The following is a 20,478-nucleotide window of genomic DNA, read 5'->3' on the forward strand; positions in this document are numbered from 1 at the left end:
GGATCCAGCTCTGCCCAGACCCCTGTGTGCTGAGCTCCAGTCTTCCAATATGCACACAATGTCCTCACATGTTTCCTTCCTTCTGACAGTTACAATGGGGTGGCCCCACTGCAATTGTGAGCATCCTGCAGGACCTCCACCCCTCAGGTCTCTGTCCTCTCTGCCACATGCTACTGTGCATTGACTCTCTATTACCCCCACATGATTAGTTATAGGTGAAAAGGCTAAATTATGTGTGCCAACTTCACCCACTAATGTTCCCTGAATGTGTCTGTCCATCGTGGAATCCCTAGTTCTTACATTTGTGGAAATTTTTAGCTCTTAAATTTCATAGGCTGTCCCTATGTTGAATGAAGGGCATATGAAATTTTAAATGTTAATGAAACATTTACTTTTATTAGTTTTGCATCATATTGTAAAATACTATTTTGTTGGAAACTCTTTAGATACCGAAAGTTCACCAGACCTTCAGGCCTGTTTTGAAGATGGTGTCTGGCACTCACCTGGCTCATCCTGTACATGCTCTGCCCTTTTCTGAAAGGTGCAGATGAGGAATAGGGGCATGACCAGGTATGGGCTCCCTTGGAGGGATTGACAGCCACACTGCTTCCTTTGGGGCTGAATGTTACCAAAAGGATTATAGCCTCAGCCTGGGGGAGTGTGCTGTCTAGGGTGGCACTGGTATCACTAGGCAGTCAGTGGGCCACACTCTCACCCCACCACCCACAGGCAGGCCAAGGGGGAGCATGCCAGGTTGGTTGGGAGGAGCACACCATCACTCTGAACCTGAATTGTCAGAGAAGAGGCTCCCTACAGACAGCTACAGACTGAGGAAGGCCTCAGTCTTCAGGAGCAGGACTGCAGTGACCTGTCAGAAAGTGGCCCAGAATAAATCTGTGGCAATAGTCCTGGGTCTTAGCATTAGTGGCCACAGGTTCAGACCAGCTGCAGAGCAGGTCTCCTCCCCAGGCTGGAGTTTCAGGCCCAAAGAGGGTACTGAAATGCTCACAAGATGTGTACAGACACCATCGTGGTTTTCAAGGTTTATTTTGGAGAGCTGGTGGGAAAATGCCCTCTCCTCTCACTCCCCTGTGAAGTACAGCAGGACCCCTGTGCACATGGAGAAATGTGGACCTTGGCTCCACAGCTGGTTGTGGTGACTTTTCACAGATGTTTCTTCTATGTTGCCTATACTTGCATAGGGGTCAGAAAGCTGCTTAGTTTTCATCTGTCAATTCCTTGACTACAGTGGTCTTGATGATTTTCACATTGGTGGCCACTCCAAAAAGGAGAGCAGCTATGAAGGCATACATGTGCCCAAAGACCACCCTCAAGTACACCACAGACATATCACTTTGCCTCACTGACCTCATTGTTCTTGGAAGGGGTCCACTGTCGACACTCCCTCCAGCACCTTTGTGGATGCACTGGGGAGGGTCCCAGCCTACATGGAAGTGACAGTTCCTTTTACTGTTGCAAATTCCCCTGAGGTTGTATTTGGAAGGGTAGCAGTCATAGTTTATGGCAGCCACAGAACCATTGCATACACCGTTGTCACAGAAATGCCTACCACCACAGGGTGTACCAGGTCTCACATGACCAACATCAGTTGCATATGATCCAAGGCATAAATCCACTCCAAAACAAAAGGACCCCTGTATTACAGACTGATGGAATTCAACGTGTTCTTGCAACCTAAGCAGATGTGTGACATTGGTACACTTTAGGGGTCCATATTGAATGTCAGCACCAGCACAAAGCACTAAGCTGGAGTGACTATTACCTGTACACTGTTCAAATTGGTCTCCCTTTTTATTTATGAGGTAGCAGGCATCTGGGCCATTCACTGAGCCTTCACCAAAGATCTTGCAGTGCACACTGGGGTCAGTACAATTTCCATAATAGCAGTAGCATCTTCACTACACGGGGTTCCATCTTGCAGATAAACATCTTCAGGGCATGTGAAGGTCCGCCCAAGACAGTACTCTGGAAGGTCACATATGTTCTGGATTGGTCTGCAGAATGTCCCCAGAAATGAGCAGGTGCAGTTTGTGCAATACCTGCCTGTGTTACAAGCACTTCCAGGTGTAAAGCTGCAGTTACTTGTGCAGCATGGGTTGCTGGAACACTGCCTGAAGGAGCCATAGTCACACTGCTCTCCATCATCCACCACAGAGTTTTAACATAGACCCATTGTCAGGCTTCTACTGAAAGATGGATAGTTCCTGTCCAAAGTACAGTGATTCTTAGTATACATCATCAGTTCTGCTGCATACACCATAAAACAGTTGCTGAAGGCATCTGTATCAGAGGGTACCTGTCCATGCTGCAAGTGGCTCCTCTCTGGCAGATACAAAATTCTGAATTATAAAGCAGACTAAAACTTCTCCCAATAAATTAGGTGACTATAATTAATAACAAAAGATAATGTCTCAACATAACACCCAGCATGAGGAGACTTGTTTCTTGGCATCGATAATCTTTGGAGAAAAATTAAGTTCCTAGGGTCCATTAATAAGCATAATCAAGCTTGTATGTTGCTTAAGAGGATAAAAAATGTTGTGTACAAAATGGGTATGAAACGGACTCTCTGGCACATCATAGTTGTTCATGGACATTGGATTTCTCATGTTATAAGGGACTAGGGCGCTGATGTAGTACCTCATATTAATACCTTGGAACATAGACTCAATTAAACTACCTAGGCTTACCAGAAATTTGGCACATGCTGACAGATTGTTGTATTGCCTATAAACTGAATTGGCACTCATAAGACATCTTTCAAATTGTCCAACGTGGCTTGCATACATCTTACTGCTGATTCTGGATACTCCATTGGTGTTCACTCGAGAGAACAGGGAGTACCTCTTTTCTTTATACCTCAGTGTATACGTGGGTCCCATGGCATTAGTGCCTGTCACTATCTGAGAAACTACGTGTTCAAACCTTTGGGAATCCTTGGGGGGTTGGATTTCATACACAAGGTCCAACTTCATCATACCTATAAGGGTCCCATAGCAGGTATCTATGGTGACTGTAGAGAGAGGAACCTCCTCCAGTTAGCCAAAGTACTAACAGTCAAGAGGTAATCCACCTGCAAGACTCCCTGGTCATCCTGAGGCATCATCGCCAGATGTCGGGGCCAAAATAGTTTCTTGCGCCGCATGTAGATGACATGTTTCTGGCCCCCAAAACTCAGGCTGTAGGAGAGCCACCCTGGTGTTTGAATACCTTTGCCATGGTGCAGCTCCTTCCTTGTAATCACCACCTCAGAGGAGATATGAGGGACGCCCTTGAGAATGCTGTGCTGGAGCCAGCAACATCCAGAGCCCAAGGAGCAAGAGGGGCATCCTCAGGGTGACTGAACCCTCTGCCCACCTCACGTCTCCACTCAGGGACAACTGTCAGTGGGAATGGAGAAAGGGAGGATCCTCAAAAAATCCAGGTCCCAAACATCTGCCAAGGTCATTAAAGAGATAATGACAGAAAATCTACAGAGGGAGGGTCCACTGAGAGGACTAGGTAACAGTGACAGGGTGTGGCAGAGGGAGGGGCTGCACATGAAGTCATCTGGGAAGTCAGTATGAGTGCAGACACAAACCTCCCTGAGGGAGACAGGAGGGCTGGGCTGAAGGAGGAGCTCAGGGCACCAGAGGTGCTCAAGAACACCAGGAGATAGAGAACAGTGTCCCTTGGGGGTGTTCAGGAGCACAAGGAACATCAGTGTCACCAGGGAGCTCTCTGGACACCAGGAGATATCAGTGTCACTAAATGGAGGGGCCAGCTCAGAAGCTGGTTCCTAGAGTGATTGCAGAAGGGCTTCCTTTTGTGGTCAATGGCTTCTACCCCTCTTATTGCCTCCTGAGGCAACTTCTGCTTTCTTCAATGTATTTTGAATTTCTTACATTCTCCACAGGCAAGAACATAGGAAGTAACTGTAGTTGCCTTCTCATCAGGGCCTTATTGTCACCCTGCTTTACCTGGCTGATTAAAACACATGTTAGGAATTCTCACTGTGCCCTGACTGAGGAGGATTCTCCCACTCTCCAGTGCAGTTATGAGGCAGTGATTCTGAATCTATGTGCTGAGTCACAGTCTGCTCTTCACATAGTGCAGACCATCTCACGTTAGAATGGTCAGTCCCATGCTTTCTGTCCTGTGAGGATCCCTGTTCTCTTTGGGGGCAGTGAGCCACTTGCCTCTCCCCAACATGGCTAGATTTTGATGCTTAGGAATCAACCCCTTCTGTCACTGCCATTAGTGTCGTGGATGGAAAAACACTGAGTATCTGAACAGAACCTGCTCTTTGTGTATCCGTAAGACAGAGGCAGAAGGCAAGCACAGAGACGGAACCCTGTCACAAGGCTGCCAGGAAGATTTTTGAGCGTGTCTCTGAATGTGGTCCTGGAGGATGAGACCTAGAAGGGTCTCAGCCTCACGTGCAGAACCCATGTGAAACACTAGTGCAGATGAACATGGACCTGATCCCCACCCATTCTTTCTTGTTCATCCAGGATCCCCAGAAACCCACCTCATCATCACCTCCTATACTCTACTCTCCATACACTCACTAAATCTAGGCATGAAGCTCCATGTGGCTGGATTTTTTTTCTCTCCTTTCCAGCCCTGGTACATTTTGTCTTGAAAACAAGCCCCCTTGTTCCCTCACGTCCATCTCCTATGTCCATTTCTCAATGAGTACCCAGGGTCAGTTATACTCAGGTAACCTGAAGCTCACATGAGCCACCCTCTGAGTCCATGATCAGTGCACACATATTTCTAGATTACTCAGACTCTACTGCAGAGAAGAGTTGTGTCAGGTAGAGACAGAGATGATTAGTGACCTCAAAGCACTTGCAGCAACTCACACATGTGCCAAGAGAAACTCTACGTGGTCCCCTGATCTGAAAATCAACATGTTGGGCAAGTCCATGAGCAGCTGCAGTCAGGAAGCAGTCAAAGAAAATCTGGGTGGCGTGTGACCAGTACCGGGAGTATTTCCTAACAGATATTCACCTTTGAGAGGTTAAAGTTTGTGGTCATGTCCTTCATGTCAGTGTCCAACCCCAGAGCTTCCTGTACAGTAGGAGGACATGCAAATAGAACCACTCGGCTCACAAAAATCACCCCAGTCCCAACCCTGCAGCTCTGAGACAAAACCCAGCTGGGGATTCCCAGCTGTTGCCAGTCCCTGCTCAGGACAGAACACAAACCACTCACCCTGGCGTCTGGGATGAGCTTGGTTTTTCTTGTTGCATTTTTAAGATGTAATTTATGAAGAATTAGAGACACTGAGTATGTGAGTGGATATGACTGAGATAAACAGTAGACAGGTGACAGCTTCCAAACCAACATCCTTGTGTTTGCAGGTGTCCAGGGTGATGTGCAGCTGGTGGAGTCTGGGGTAGGCTTGGTGCATCCTGGATAGTCTCTGAGAGTTGTTTCCTTGGCCTTTGAATTTATCTTCATTAAATGCTATATGAACTGTTTTGCTAGGCTCTCGGAAAGAGTCTTGAGTGGGTCTCATACATTAATAGTAATGCTAGTACTACATATTATGCCAACACTGTGAATGGCCTAGTCACCATACCAAGAGACAAAGTAAAGAACGAGCTCTACCTGCAAACAAACAGCTTGAGAGCTGAGAACAGAGCCATGCATTACTGTGCAAGAGACACTGAGAGGAGAAGTCAGTGGGAGCCCAGACAGAAACCTTTCGGCAGGAAGGGCTGTGATCACCAGGGAATGAACTACACCCCAGGCAGCAGTGATTGATCTTGCAATTGATTTTTCTCCATCATGATCTTGGACGAAAAACAACTGCAATGTGCCTTCGTTTGGGAAACTTTGTGACACCCATTCCTCTAACAATAGAGATTTATTTAACTCATCAGATCACTGTGAACATTGGCTTAGAAGGATGTTCTCTTGATGCAGTTCCCAAGTGTGGTAATAGATGATAATGACAAGATTAATATAGAGGATATATATACAGGAAGCAGAGAAGGGGCTGGAGTGGGTCTCCTGAATGAATTTTGATGGAAGTACCATACACTATATCACCTCTATGGAAAGATGATTCACCATCTCCAGGAACAATGGCAAGAACACACTGTACCTAGAAATGAACAGCCCCAGAGCTCAGAACACAACCCTGTATGACTGTACAACAGACACAGTGAAGGGAAATCAGCATACACAGTCACAAATCTCTCTGAAGAGAGGCTGTGACAACCAGTAATTGTTCTCAGTCCCTGAACACAAGGGCCATTTCAGGAGAATGTGCAGTATGATGTTTGGTCTGGTTTCCTGTGTGGATTCCTCTTCTTGTAATAGTTTCCTTCAGAAAACCTCTTGGGATTTATGATTCTGTGCAAACTTTTGAAGTCTCTGATTTAGAAATGACTGTTATAAAGACAGCAATCTCCCATGTCTCTTTCAGGAACTCTTGTTCCCAATTCCAGTGAATCATCAAATCTTCTGACCCACATCAGCTGGATATAACCAGAAGTTCTGCTGGACCCAACAGTGAAGACTAGTCTTACATAGCTCAGCGTCCAAACCTGCCAGAAGCAGGACACATGCATGCTGGACAGCAGGCACAGAAGACATATGACCCCAACACAAGAGGAGAAGGATGTCCGGTAGTGATGATCATTGACCTGGCATCATGGTCACAGCAGATGACACTACACAGAGGCAGAGCGACCCACTGCAGCATGGTATGGATGTTCATGCTGAGAACAAGCAGGCACACCAAGGGGACATGTAGCATTTATCCCTCACATAGTTGAAATCTCTGGGAGGGATAGGAAAGACAAGTCCTATCCCTTCAGCAAGTCATATGGGCCTTGACAGAGCCAGGAAAGGAGATGCACTCAGGGCTTTTGCATTTTTTGAAGGTGGTGGTGGAGGGGAAATTCATTGTATGGGGGCCTGTGTGGTTTCAATCTCCCAATGATATCTAAAGTAGAAACTCAGCATCTTTTATCAGATTTCCTGTGTGGGGCAGATAGAGAAGAGGATGGAAGAGTCTTCATTTGTAAGCAGTTAAATGTAAAATAAAATAGAGTCTGTCTACAAATTCCACACAGCAAATATAAAAAGTAAGCAAGGAAAAAGATAAGTGGTCACTGTGTGGGGAAACCTGCCACTCCTACAGAAAATGGGAAGAACAATTGTAAGTAATCAAATTATGACTATGATGGTGGTGGTGATGGCAGTGGAGGTGGTGATGATGACAGAATTGGATAGGGGTCTTTTCCCAACATGTTAGATGGAAACTGTTCCCTGTACAGGGTGATCCACTCTCTGGAAGGCCTTGGGACAACTTACAGGTGGAGTCTTTGTGATTTAATCTCCCAGTGTCATATTAAGAGGAAGCACCTGATTTCTTTTCCCATAAAGAGTCATATTGTGTGGACAACCACCATGCATACAGAAAATAATAATGATTACAAGTAAGCAAATGATAATAATGACAGTGATAATGGTGGTGATTATGGTGATTATCGTGATGGTTATTTTGATGATGGTAATGAAGGCTATGGTGATGATGATGTTGAACTGAAATAGGGCTCTTTGTGCAATGAAATTATTGCTCCTCATACTGACACATTATGTTTAGGGATCCACCAGTCAGGGGTGTCCTCTCTATTCCCTATAAATGCTGAGAAATTTAATAAGTGGAGCCCCAGTGAACTATTCTACTTGGGTTATTCATGTGTGAAGTCAAAAGTAAGAACTCAAAGATGTCCTGTTCCACTCCTATCCAGAGCTTGTGGCATTGTCAGTCAATATAACAGAGACACTGTGAAAATGTGAATGTGGGTAATGACGAACTTTCCAAGAACACGTTTCTTACTTGTATTGAGTTCTACCTGCAGAATCTTAAGTAGTTTTATTTTTGACACACTCCTCTTTATAATTATTTAGGTATTCTCTAAAATGTTTTAATCTGTCTCTATCAGGCCTTGCACTTACTTCTGAATTCATAATTTAAAAGTCTTTAAACCCATAGGTTTAGTAATACTCTGTTCATAAAAATAAGCATATTTCTAGATGTGATTCAGACTAATTCCAGCATCCTCCCCTTGCCCAGTCCCAAAGTCACCTCCAGGTTTGTGGGTAAAATTTTCAGCTTCTCTCTATTCCTGGTATCAGAGCACATCCCAGTCCCTGTGGCTGCTATAAGCAATGAACATGAACAATGGAAGCTGACCATTTTTCTAGGGAGTATTTTGACTGTAAAATCACCCAGTAAAAGACCCATTAAATAAAATAGTAATTAATTGACATTGATCAAAATTAAAAAATATTTATATGCCCAAACAACACAACTGAAATCTATCAGTGGCATTAAAAGACATGCCTGGACAGAAATAATGTATTTGCAACATATATGTCTGATGAAAAAAGTGTTTATTACTCATTAAAAATGTTATATCCGATGTGGGAGAAATCATGACCTTCTGACCCTAGTGACCTTCCCCAGAAACAGCAATGGGGAGGTTGAGAGTGACGTGTTTCTGTCAGGGTTGAAGTTACCTTTCCTGTGATCAAATTTGTGATAGGAATTCTCTTCATTTCCCTCCTTTGAATGTTAACATCACTGACAACACTAGACTGAGAAAACAGGTAAATAAATCTGCTACTTTAATCATTTAGCATTTGAAGATACTGAATTATAGGCTTTCATACTTATGCTATTTATTGACAATCTTTTTTTCAGGTATACATGTGACTATTTCTGATGTGATTAATTTGGAATCTCTGCATGTGCTCTGCATTTGCATAAGGTAAGAGTTCCCACAGGGAGCTGTCAATACCATCACAAACCTTGCAACATCAAGAATCAAGAATGTCCCAGCAGCCTGACCTTGGGTGGTAGTTACTCAGATGAAAATTCCAACAAATGTAGAAAATGTTATATTGCAAATGGTGGTACACTTTTTGTGTTATACTTCAATCTAGAAATTATGTGATCATTAAATTGCAATGTAAAAATTTAGATATCGTGGATATACTAGACTGTTAGGATTCAGAAAGTATGAAAAATGCTAATAAAACTTTTAAATTTCATTTGAAACATGCATGAGAATTTGAAAGTGTCATGAACTTATCTAGTTTACAATTTTATGTTTTTTAACTTAAATTATTTTTTATTGTTATTCTACTACCATTGTCCAAATTTTCCCCTTTGCCCTCCTCACCCGACCTACCTGCTGCTCCCACAGTTAACTATTACACTGTTGTCCATGTCTATGAGTCATTCATACATGTTTTTTGTCTAGTTATTCCTCCTGCTTTCCACCATTACCCCTTCTCCCCTTGCCCCCAGTCAGTTTGTTCCATGTTTCCATGTCTGGGGTTCTATTCTGTTCATTAGTTTGCATTGTTCATTAGATTCTGCTTATAAATGATATCATGTAGTATTTCTCGTTCACTGACTGACTTGTTTCACTTACCCTGATATTCTCGAGTTCCAATAATACTGTCACAAAAGATAGTGGTTCTTTCTTTCTTTGTGCTGCATGGTATTCCCTTATGTCAATGTACCAGTTTTGCTGATCACTTGTTAATAATGAGCAGTTAGATTGTTTCCAGCTCTTGGCTGTTGTGAATAAAGGCACTATGAATGTAGGGGTGCATAGGTTCTTTTGAACAGGTGATTTGGGCTCTTAGGGCATATTCCCAGCCATGGAATTGCTGAGTCAAAAGGCAGTTCTATTTTTAGTTTTTAAAGAAAGTTCTATACTGTTTTCCACAGTGGCTGCACCAGTCTCCATTCCCACCAACAGTGCACTAGGGTTCCATTTTCTCCACATCCTCCTCAGCACTTGTTTGTTGATTTGTTAATAATGACCATTCTGACTGGTGTGAGAGGATATCTCATTGTGGTTTTAATTTGCATCTCTCAGATGGCTAGTGATGTGGGCATCCTTTCATATGTCTATGGGTCACTTGCATGTCCTTTTTGGGTAAGTGTCTATTCATATCCTTAGCCAATTCTTAATTGGATTTTTGTCTTTCTGGTGTTGAGTTGTATGTGTTCTTTATATATTTTGGAGATCAAACTCTTGCGTAATGTAACATTTACAAATACATTCTGCCATGCAGTCAGTTTCCTTTTCAGTTTAATGATGGTTTCTCTAGCAGTGTGGAAGCTTTTTAGTTTGATGTGGTCCCATTTGTTTTTTATTTGCCCTTGCTCTAGAGGATATATCGACAAAAATATTGCTACATGGGATATCTGAAATTTTCCTGCCTGTTTTCTTCTAGGATTTCTAGGGTGTCACAACTTATATTTAAATCTTTGACTCATTTTTAGTTTATTCTGGTTTATGGTGTAAGTTGGTGGTCTACTTTCATCCTTTCAGTCCAGTTCTCCCAACACCATTTATTGAAGACTATCTTAACTTCATTGTATGCTCATGCCCCCTTTGTCGAATATTAACTTGTCTAGATACTTGGGTTTATTTTGGGGTTCAATACCATGTCCTGTTTTTCCATGTGTCTGTTCTTAATGCTAGTACAGGACTGTTTTTATTACATTGGCCTTGTAGTATAGTTTGATATCAGGTATTGTGATCCCTCATTCTTTGTTCTTCTTTCTCACGATTGCTGAAGCTATTTGGGGGAACTGGTTAACCTGTGTTTCCATACAAATTTTTGAAGTATTTGTCCTATATCTGTGAAATATGTCATTGGTATTTTGACAGAGATTTTGAGGACTCTATAGATTGCTTTGAGTTATATGGACATTTTAATGACATATTAAAAACTAATAATGACATGTTAGTTTTTTTTATCGATGAACAGAATATGTGCTTATATTTATTTGTGTCTTTAAATTTCTTTCTTCGGTGTTCTGTGGTTTTCTGAGTGCAGGTCATTTACCACCTTGGTAAAGTTTATTCCTAAGTGTTTTATTTTTCTCATTGCTATAGTAAATGCATTTTTTTCTAATTTTTGTTTCTGATATTTCATAGTTAGTGTACAAATTTACGTTTGATTTCTGAATATTGACTTTACACAGCCATTTTTGGCAGAATCCACAGGGTTTTTTTATGTGCACTATCATCTCATCTGCAAACAGTGACAGTTTTGCTTCCTCCTTTACAATTTAGATCCCTTTTGCTTCTTTCTCTTGTTTAATTGCTATTGCTAGAACTTCTAACACTATGTTGAATAGAAGCAGTTAAAGTTGACAACCTTGTCTTTTGCTTAATCTTATTGGGAGAAGGGATATTTTAGTGTTTCCTGTTGAGTATAATGTTGGCTGTAGGTTTCTTGTGTATGGCCTTTATTATGTTGGGAAATGTTTCCTCTCATTTTGCTGAGTGTTTAATCATTAATGGGTGTTGCACCTTATCAAATGCTTTTTCAGCATCTATTAATGTAATAACATGTTCTGTCTTTTATATTGTTTATGTGATGTATTACATTTATTGATTCACAATTATTGTGCCATCCATTCATTCCTTGGAGGAATCCCACCTGATCACTGTGTATGATCTTTTTAATGTATTGATGGATCTGCTTTGCCAGTACTTTGTTGAGGGATTTAGCACCTATGTTCATCAGTGATATTGGCCTGTAGTTTCTTTTTGTTGTTGTTGTTTCTCTATCTGTTTTGTAATTAGTGTTATACTGACCTCATAAAAAGAGTTTGGGAGTTTATACTTTTCTCAAATTTTGTGGAAGAGTTTGAGAAGAGTAAGGGTTAAATCTTTCCCAAATGTTTGTTAAAATTTTCTTGTGAATCTTACTGGCCCAAGGCTTTTGTATGCCACTGTTCTGTTTGTTTATTTGTTTGGTGGTTTTTTATGCTTCAATTTCACTAATTGTTATCAGTCTATTCAGACTTTCTGCTTCTTTTTGACTTAGTTTTGGAGGATCATATGTTTCTAGAAATTTGGCCATTATCCCAGGTTTTCAGGTTGATTGGCACATAGTTGTTCAGAGCAGTTTGTCACAATCCTTTGTCTTTCTATGATATTTGTTGTCATTTCTCATCTTCATATGTGATTTTATTTATTTGGGTCCTGTCTCTTTTTCACTTAATGAATCTGGCTAAAGCTTGTCATTTTTTGTTTATCTTTTCAAAGGACCAGCTTCTGGATTTATTGAACTACTGAATTGTTCTTTTAGTCTCTAAGTGATTTAAATCAGCCCTGATTTTGATTATTTCTTTCCTTCTACTTGCTCTGAGCTTTGCTTATTTTTGTTCTTCTAGTTTTTGTAGAGGCAAGGTTAGGTCATTTATTTGAAATTTCTCTATCTTTTAGAGGCAGACCTGTTTTACTATGAACTTCCCTCTCAAAATTGCCTTCACTGTGTCCCATAGATTTTGCATTGCTGTGTGTTTATTTTAATTAGTTTTTAGACACTTTTTAATTTCTCCCTTGGTTTCATTGTTTTCCCATTTATTGTTTAATAACATTTTTCAGTCTCCATAAATTTGAATGTTTTGAGTTTCAAGCTGTTGTGACCCAAGTAATTTCTTGATTTGACTTCAATTTCCTCAAAAAAAATTTGAGGCTTGTTTTGCATCTCCTCAGGTAGTCTACCTTTCAAAATGATCCATGCAAATTAGAAAAAAAATTATATATATATATTCTGCTACTTTGAGGTGATTGTGTCTGTATATACTAGTATGTCCACTTGATCTAGTTTGTGATTCAATACCACAATGACCTTGTTGACTCTTTGTTTGGAATATCTGTCCATGGTTGACTGTGGGGCATTAAAATCCCCTACTATAATTATGTTGCTGCTCATATCTTTCTTGAAGTCCTTGAAAATTTTTCTGCAGAACTCCACTGAATAGTCCTTCAAGTTCAGTTGTCTTCTTGTTGGTAAACAAGTCAGCATTATCTGTCCTTGTGGCCCCAGCCCACGAAATACCAAACATCCACTCAGTACCTAGTTGATTGTTTCAGACCATGTCAACCTTGGGAGGTGGCAGTCTACCCCAACCAGAATTTACCTGTCTTCTAATGTGGGTTTGATTTTCCATGTGCACAGTCTGGATGCAAATGTCTCAATTTCTCCTGGGAGGCTCACACGTGCACCTAACCTCATGCCCTAGGGATTCTAGGTTATACACCCAGGAAGGTCTCGCCTGCATGGCAGTGTGGTAAATATGCACTCACAGGTGGGGTGCCATTCATTTAAACCCAGCAGCCCCCTCAGTGGAGTGACCCTCACCACCTGGTTGAGTTCTCAGGACCCTTGCTGTCCCCCTCCAGGATGGCCAGTTCCACTGTCCTTGCCACACTTCTAGATGTCCTCCAAGTAATGTACCTGGTGTCATAGTGGAGGGAAGGCAGAAGGGTAAGAGGGTGAGCCATATAGCACAATGAGAACCCCTAGTGAGAATCAGAGGGTCCAGACTGTGGTAGCCATCTACTTGCGGGAGGCTATCCCCATGGCATGGATTGCAGGGATCTCCCATCAACTACCAAGAATTACTAGGGTCTTTCTGTAATCTATCTCTCAAGGCATGAGCTACTTTAAGTGATTTGCTGATGGTCTCTGAGGAGTTGACAAACTTCAAACTGGGTAAAGTCCCTGGTGTGCACAACCATGAGTCCCCAGCCCCACCATTCATATTCTTTGAACTATCTGGGATTCCATAGAAATTGACCGGTTCTGCATGGTAGTAGAAAAGGCTCAGTGACTAAGAAAAATTTCAGTTTCCTGCTGCGGGATTTGGAGTGTGCTTTTGGTGTTTTATGAATTCCTGGGTTTTGAGTATTGGTTCTCTTTGAAAGCTCTCATCTGTTCTGTTTGGGAGCTCTGTAAGAGATCTTGTCTGTGTGAAGTGAAGCTGGCTAAAGATCTTCTTTGTTTGCTTTCTTGTCTTTTAATGACTTGGCTTGCTCTTTGCTGTTTTGTTCATGTAGAGAATTTTCTCTTTGTCATGTGGGTGTTGTGCAATCTAAAGCATGTGGAGGTTATTCATTCTTAAGGCCCAGTTCCTGCTATCAGAGGATTTAGTTTGACAGCTAGCACTTGTGTGATATCTATCTTTTCTTTAAATATTGTTCTTGTTTCTGTGTGGAAATGGGAAGTTGGGTCTTGATCACATCAGAGAGTCCATTAGTTCACATTATAGCTGACTGGTCAACTTCCAGCTCTAAGGCAGTGGTTAATGAGAATTGCTTTGCCCAAGGCCTGACAAATAGAATAAGATTTCTTTGGTGCAAGCTTCTTTGTTGTTACATCATAGAAATTCTACTCAGAAAGTATTTAAATTGGTGATTCAAAGAGAAGAAAAAGATCTAATTTTCCTCCAAGACCATAAGCTCAAAAAAGAGGAAAAACATGAAGTAATAAGTCTTTTAAACACTCTGAATTCTCCTTCTGGAGAGTGGGAGCTGTGGTGGTTCCCAGAACAATGCAAAAATTAATGCAACCCTTCAAACTCTGTGCAGGTGCAGAATTATCATGGTTGACTGCTTCATTTCATTGTGAAGAGAAAAAAAAGGCACTTTTTTACTCAAGCTACTTTCTGCCCAGACCTGATATTGCCCTGCTTCTCCTACAGCACCCTGGAAATTGTCAAGGACAAATTAAAACAAGAAAAAAAAAGTCTTGTCTTTACTGTGTTATAATAATAGTGGACCGGGAAAAAAGAACTATCTAAAATGTATTTTTTCACGATTATGTGGCCTGGGAAAATAATTGCTTTTAAGGCTGGTTTACATTTAACTGATATCTTCAAAATCATGAAAACAAAGTTTTTGTTTTGCCTTAATTTCCAGCATTAAATTCATGTTATTTATCTCTCTTACAGAATTTGTCGAGAAGGTGTTTTGAATAATAATTGACTTTAAAAATTTATAAAGTTGTTCAGAACTAATAAATAGATATAACTAAAATGAAAAGGTTTTATGGCTTCTCTTTCATCTTTCAAATATACCTAATATATGTTATTTCCAAAGTCTTTGAACTTTGTTTTGTTAGGTTCAATGGTAAAAATTATTAAATACCTAGATATTTAGAAGTAACAGGATAGTAACATATTAATTGATTTGAGTTTGCTTACTTTTTTTATTGTTGAGAAGATAGACAGTGTATTTGGATATGGTAATGAATATATCTTGTACTTTATTTGAAGTATGTCTCTTGAAAATGTGAATGTGCATTCCAATGGAAAAATAATCTGCTTCTGAAGGTAATTAAATGTTCATAAAAGTCTCAGTCAAAAGAATGCTGTCATTTACTTTAAGTTTTCACTAAAATCAAAGTTTGTAACAATTAAGAATTATTATTAAATTGGAAAGAAATTTTATGGTTTTATAATAGAAAGTATAAAATATGAAAACAATTGTTTGAGCAAAAGAAGACATTAATTTGTTGTAAAGTTGGTTATTTCTGAATGATTTTTAAAAAGGGAACTATGATCTCCTCACCTGGATGTTCTAGGGTTGTCCTTTCTTCCATTTGTGTGAGCTCTCTTGTTCTACTTGGGTTTTACCTATTGGTGGCCCCTTTCTTGATAGGTTTTCCCCTCCAGTGGGTTTATTGGTATTCACACCCCTCACCTTGCTTTTATGTGATCAGGGCCAAAGGGAATCTGAAATGGAGTAAGACAGAGGGAGAGTATTCTATGGAATTTAAAATGCTCACAAGTGGAAAGCAGATAAAAGGCCCTGTTTCCAAGGAGACCATACAGAGGGCCCAGAGATATATGAAAGCATCAGTAGTATCACTAGCCATCATAGGGATTCCGATTAAAACCACAATAAGCCCTGGCTGGTGTAGTTCAGTGAATTGAGTGCGGGACTGTGAACTAAGGGATCACAGTTTGATATCCAGTCAGGGCACATGCCTGGGTTGCAGGCCAGTTCCAAGTGGGGGACACACAAGAGGCAACCATACATTGATATTTCTCTTTCTTTCTCCTTCCCTCTCCATCTAAAGATAAATGAATAAACTCTTAAAAAAAACACAATGAGATACCACTTCACACTGGTCAGGATGGCCATCATAAACAAATCAAAAAACAAGTGTTGGAGAGATTGTGGATAAAAGGGAATCCTAGCGCATTGTTAGTGGAAATGCCAACTGGTGCAGCCACTGTGAAAAACAGTATGGAATTTTCTAAAAATTGAACTGTCTTTGACCCAATGTTTTCAGTACTTGGTTTATACCCTAAGCATCCTGAAATACCAATTCAAAGGAACCTATGCACTTCAGTGTTCATATCAAAACAATTTACAATGGCCAAGTGCTGGAAGCAACCTACATTCTCATCAGTAAATGAGTAGATCAAAAAACTGTGGTGTATTTGCACAGTGGGATACTACAGAAAGCAGAAAGAAAGAAGGAGCCCCTACCCTTTGTGACAGCATGTATGGAAGTGAAGAGCATTATGCTAAGTGACATAAGCCAGGCAGTGAAAGACAAATACCATATGATCTCATCTTTAAGTGAGACCTAATCAACAACAAAAACAAGCAAGCAAAATATAACCAGATATATTTAAATAAAGAACAGACTGATGGGAAATAGAGGGGAGGAGGAAGAGGGGGAATGGGGGAAAGTAGGGAAAGGGTCATCAAGAAACATGTAGAAAGGACACGTGGGCAAAGGCAAAAGGGGTAGGATACGTGATGGGAGGTGGGGAGAGGTGGGGGAGCATTGAGTGGTTGAGGAAAAATGGAGACTACTGTACTTGATAAACAGTAAAAAAGAAAAAAACAAAAGCAAGCTAAAAGGGATTGTATACAGTGCACAAAGACTGTGCACATCAGAGAATCTGTACAAATTAAAGAACGTTTGTAAAAAGAGATATTTACTTATTTATTTAATTATCTTATTGTTGTTTTATTCCAGTTGTCTGCATATACTCCTCACCACTCCCCCCCAAACACACTCTAGCCAAACCCACATCTCTCCTTTTCTTTCATGTCCCCCTTGGTTTTGTCCATGTGTTCCTAAAAACCCTACCCTTCATTAACCTCTCCCACCTCACCTCTGATTATTGTCAAATTATTCTTAATTTCTCTGGATCTGGTTATATTTTGCCTGCTTTTTTCTTTTGTTATTAGGTTCCAGTTAAGGGTGAGATCATATGGTATGTGTTCCTCACTGCCTGGCTTATTTCACTTATCATAATGCTCCCCACTTTTATCCATGCTCTCCCAAAAGGTAGGAGCTCCTTCTGTCTCTGCTGTGTAGTATTCCGTTGTGAAAATGTACCATTTTTTATATATATATATTCATTTACTGATGGGCACTTAGGTTGCTTATAGCACTTGGCTATTGTAAAGTGTGCTCTTATTAACATTTGGGGTGCATAGGTTCTTTTGAATTTGTGTTTCAGGGTTCTTTGGATATAATCCCATCAGTGGAATTGCTGGGCCAACAGACAGTTCCATTTTTAGTTTTCTGAAAAAATTCTATACTGTCTTTCACAGTGACTGCACCAGTCTGCATTCCTTCCAATAGTACACTACAGTTCCATTTTTTCACAGCCTCTCCAACACTTGTTTGTTGATTTGTTTATTAGGGCATTCTAGGGTGTGAGATGACATTTCATTGTGGTTTTAATGTGTATTTCTCTGATGGCTAGTGTTTTGGGCATCTTCTTATATGTCTATGGGCCACCTGCATATCCTCTTTAAATAAGTGTCTATTCATATCCTTAGATTATGTTTTAATTTAATTTTTTGTCTTCCTGGTGTTGAGTTGTATGTGTTCTTTATATATCTTGGAGATAACACCCTTGTCTGAGGTATGTATGATTGGAAAATATGTTTTTCTATACAGTTGGTTCTCTTTTTTAAAAAAGCTCTTGAGAGAAAATTATATAGTTAAGCTAAATAATGAATTTATTTAGGTAAATGAACCTAAATATCAAAAGTCAGCTAAACAGAATGTTTTGTTTCTTTTTCAGCTTGTTAAAGAAAAACTTTTTTATTGTATCTGCATAGAAAGAAAATATTCTCTATATATTTAAAAATAGTTATGTGCCCTGACTGGTGTAGCTCAGTGGACTGAGTGCAGGCCTGTGAATCAAAGGATTGTGGTTCAATTCCCAGTCAGGGCACATGCCTGGGTTGCAGGACAGTTCCCACCATGGATGCATGAGAGGCAAGTATACATTGATATTTCCCTCTCCTTTCCTTCTCCTCTAAAGATAAATAAAATTGTTTAAAAAATAAAAAATAGTTATATATTATATAATGTTAAGTAACTGATTATTTACTTATTATAAAAAGTATTTTTATTATGCTTTTACAGTTGTCCCATTTTCCCCCTTTATCTTCCTCTGCCCTGCACATTCCCCCCACCTGTATTCCCCCCCCTCTTCAGTTCACATCTATAGTTCATACATCTAAGTTCTTTGACTTCTCCATTTCCTATATGATTCTTAACCTTCCTCTGTCCATTTTCTATCCACCATTTATGCTACTTATTCTCTGTACCTTTTCCCCCTCTCTGCCTCTCCCACTCCCCCAGCACCCTGCTGATAACCCTCAATGTGATCTCCATTTCTGTGATTCTGTTCCTGTTCTAGTTGTTTGCTTACTTTGTTTTTGTTTTTGTTTTGGGTTTGGTTATTAATAGCTGTGAGTTGTTTGTCATTTTACTGTTCCTATTTTTATCTTATTTTTCATAAATAAGTCCTTTTAACATTTTATATAATAAGATCACTCCTTTAACTTAACCTTACCTGGGAAGCACATTATCTTCCCTTCCATTCTAAATGATAGCTTTGCTGGATAGAGTAATGTTGGATGTAGGTCCTTGCCTTTCATGATTCAAATACTTCCTTCCAACCCTTTCTTGTCTGCAAGGCTTTTTTTAATAAAATCACCTGATAGCCTTATGGGAACCCCTTTGTAGGTAACTGTCCCCTTTTCTCTTGCTGCTTTCATGATTCTCTTTTTATCTTTAATCTTGGCTAATGTAATTATAATGTGCCTTTGTGTGTTCCTCCTTGGATCCAACTTTTTTGGGATTCTCTGAGCTTGCTGGACTTCCTGGAATTCTATTTCCTTTGCCAGATTGAGGAAGTTTTTCTTCATTATTTGTTCAAATAAGTTTTTCATTTCTTGCTATTCCTCTTTTCCTTTCATCACCGCTATGATTCGGATGTTGGAATGTTTAAAGTTGTCACAGAGGTCCCTAATCTACTCCTCATTTCTTTGAATTCTGGTTTCTTCATTCTGTTCTGGTTGAATGCTTATTTCTTTTTTCTGCTCCAAGTTGTTAATTTTGAGTCCTGGATTGCCATTCACTATTGGTACCCTTTATTTCACTTTTCATAGCTGTCATTTTTTTCTCTACTTTGAGACTATATTAAAAAATTTCTGTGAGCATCCTAATGCTCACAGTGTTTTGAACTGTGCATCTAATAAATTGATAGCCAATCTGTTCCTCATCTCTGTTATATTTTTCCTGGAGATTTGTTTTTCATATGGGTCATTTTTTTTTCTCACCACATCCCTTTTACCTAGTAAGGGGAGGAGCCTTTGGTATCTGCAGTGGCTGGGCAAACCATGCTACTGTGCTATGTTGTTGTGTGTGGGGGATGGGTCTGTGAGGAAACACTGAGGCCTGTTCAGCTCTCTGCCAGCTTCCTATTCCCTCCACCACCACTCACAAGAAAATTCAGCCTTTCTGGTGCTAATTCATGGGTGTGTAGTTTGTTTATTTGTTTTTGTACATTCTAGGGCCCTGTGGGTCTCTCTCACTAATTCTCCTGTGAGGGTGAGAGTTTCTTCTGCCACCTCAACCCTCAAATGTTTTTTCGGTTAGAGACTTTGAGGCTCTATTTTTCCCACAGTGGAACCCTCAGTTGCACAGTCCATCTTTCTCCCTAGTTTTTTCTCCCAGTCTATTCACACACAAATGTGGTACCTGCTGTTCCGCCAGCCATAAACTTACCTGCCCCTGTCCTCAAGCTGCTGCCTTCCTCTGAGTCCTCTCCACCTTGGCTGCCCATCTCTGCCCCTCCTACAAGTATGGATGAATGTTTCTTCTTTAATTTTGTCATCCGTCTTCCATACAATTCAATTTTCTTGCAGTTCTTGTTGTGTTTTGTTTTTAAATTTGTTATTGTCCTTTATTTAGTTGTACAAATAGGCACAGTGTATCTACCTGCATCTCCATCTTGGTCAAAACCTCAGATTATAATTTTTAATAGGATAAAATGACAAAAACTCTATGGAATAACTGAATTTATATAAATACTAAAACATAATCAGTACACGCAAAATTGATTATAGGACAGAATGAACTAAATATTGTAGTTTTATAACTGTTGCTGAGCATATTGCTAATTTCTAATCATTTTGTTTTTCACACATAACAAAAATGCAAAAACCTTGCATTTTCTTAAAGCAGTTTGTTAAACTATATAAGAAATATTGAGGCATTTATATTTTTTTTCCTGGTTGATATCTCTGGAATGTGGACAGACTTCATGAATGAGTATTTTTATTTCCATAGCAATAC

General features: G+C 40.1%; 1 protein-coding gene across 1 annotated transcript; it reads right to left on the bottom strand.

Annotated features, from left to right (window-relative positions):
• Positions 1-1,217: 1,217 nt before the first annotated feature.
• Positions 1,218-5,419, bottom strand: LOC128628593 (disintegrin and metalloproteinase domain-containing protein 29-like). The gene is given in 5 exon segments (XM_053673413.1): positions 1,218-1,912; positions 1,915-2,310; positions 2,313-2,360; positions 3,073-3,307; positions 5,354-5,419. Coding segments are annotated over 5 exon segments (1,440 nt in total).
• Positions 5,420-20,478: the final 15,059 nt, after the last annotated feature.

Source organism: Artibeus jamaicensis, unplaced genomic scaffold, assembly GCF_021234435.1.
Source record: "Artibeus jamaicensis isolate MK-2021 breed Jamaican fruit bat unplaced genomic scaffold, CSHL_Jam_final contig_852, whole genome shotgun sequence".
In the NCBI taxonomy this organism is placed as follows: Eukaryota; Metazoa; Chordata; class Mammalia; order Chiroptera; family Phyllostomidae; genus Artibeus; species Artibeus jamaicensis.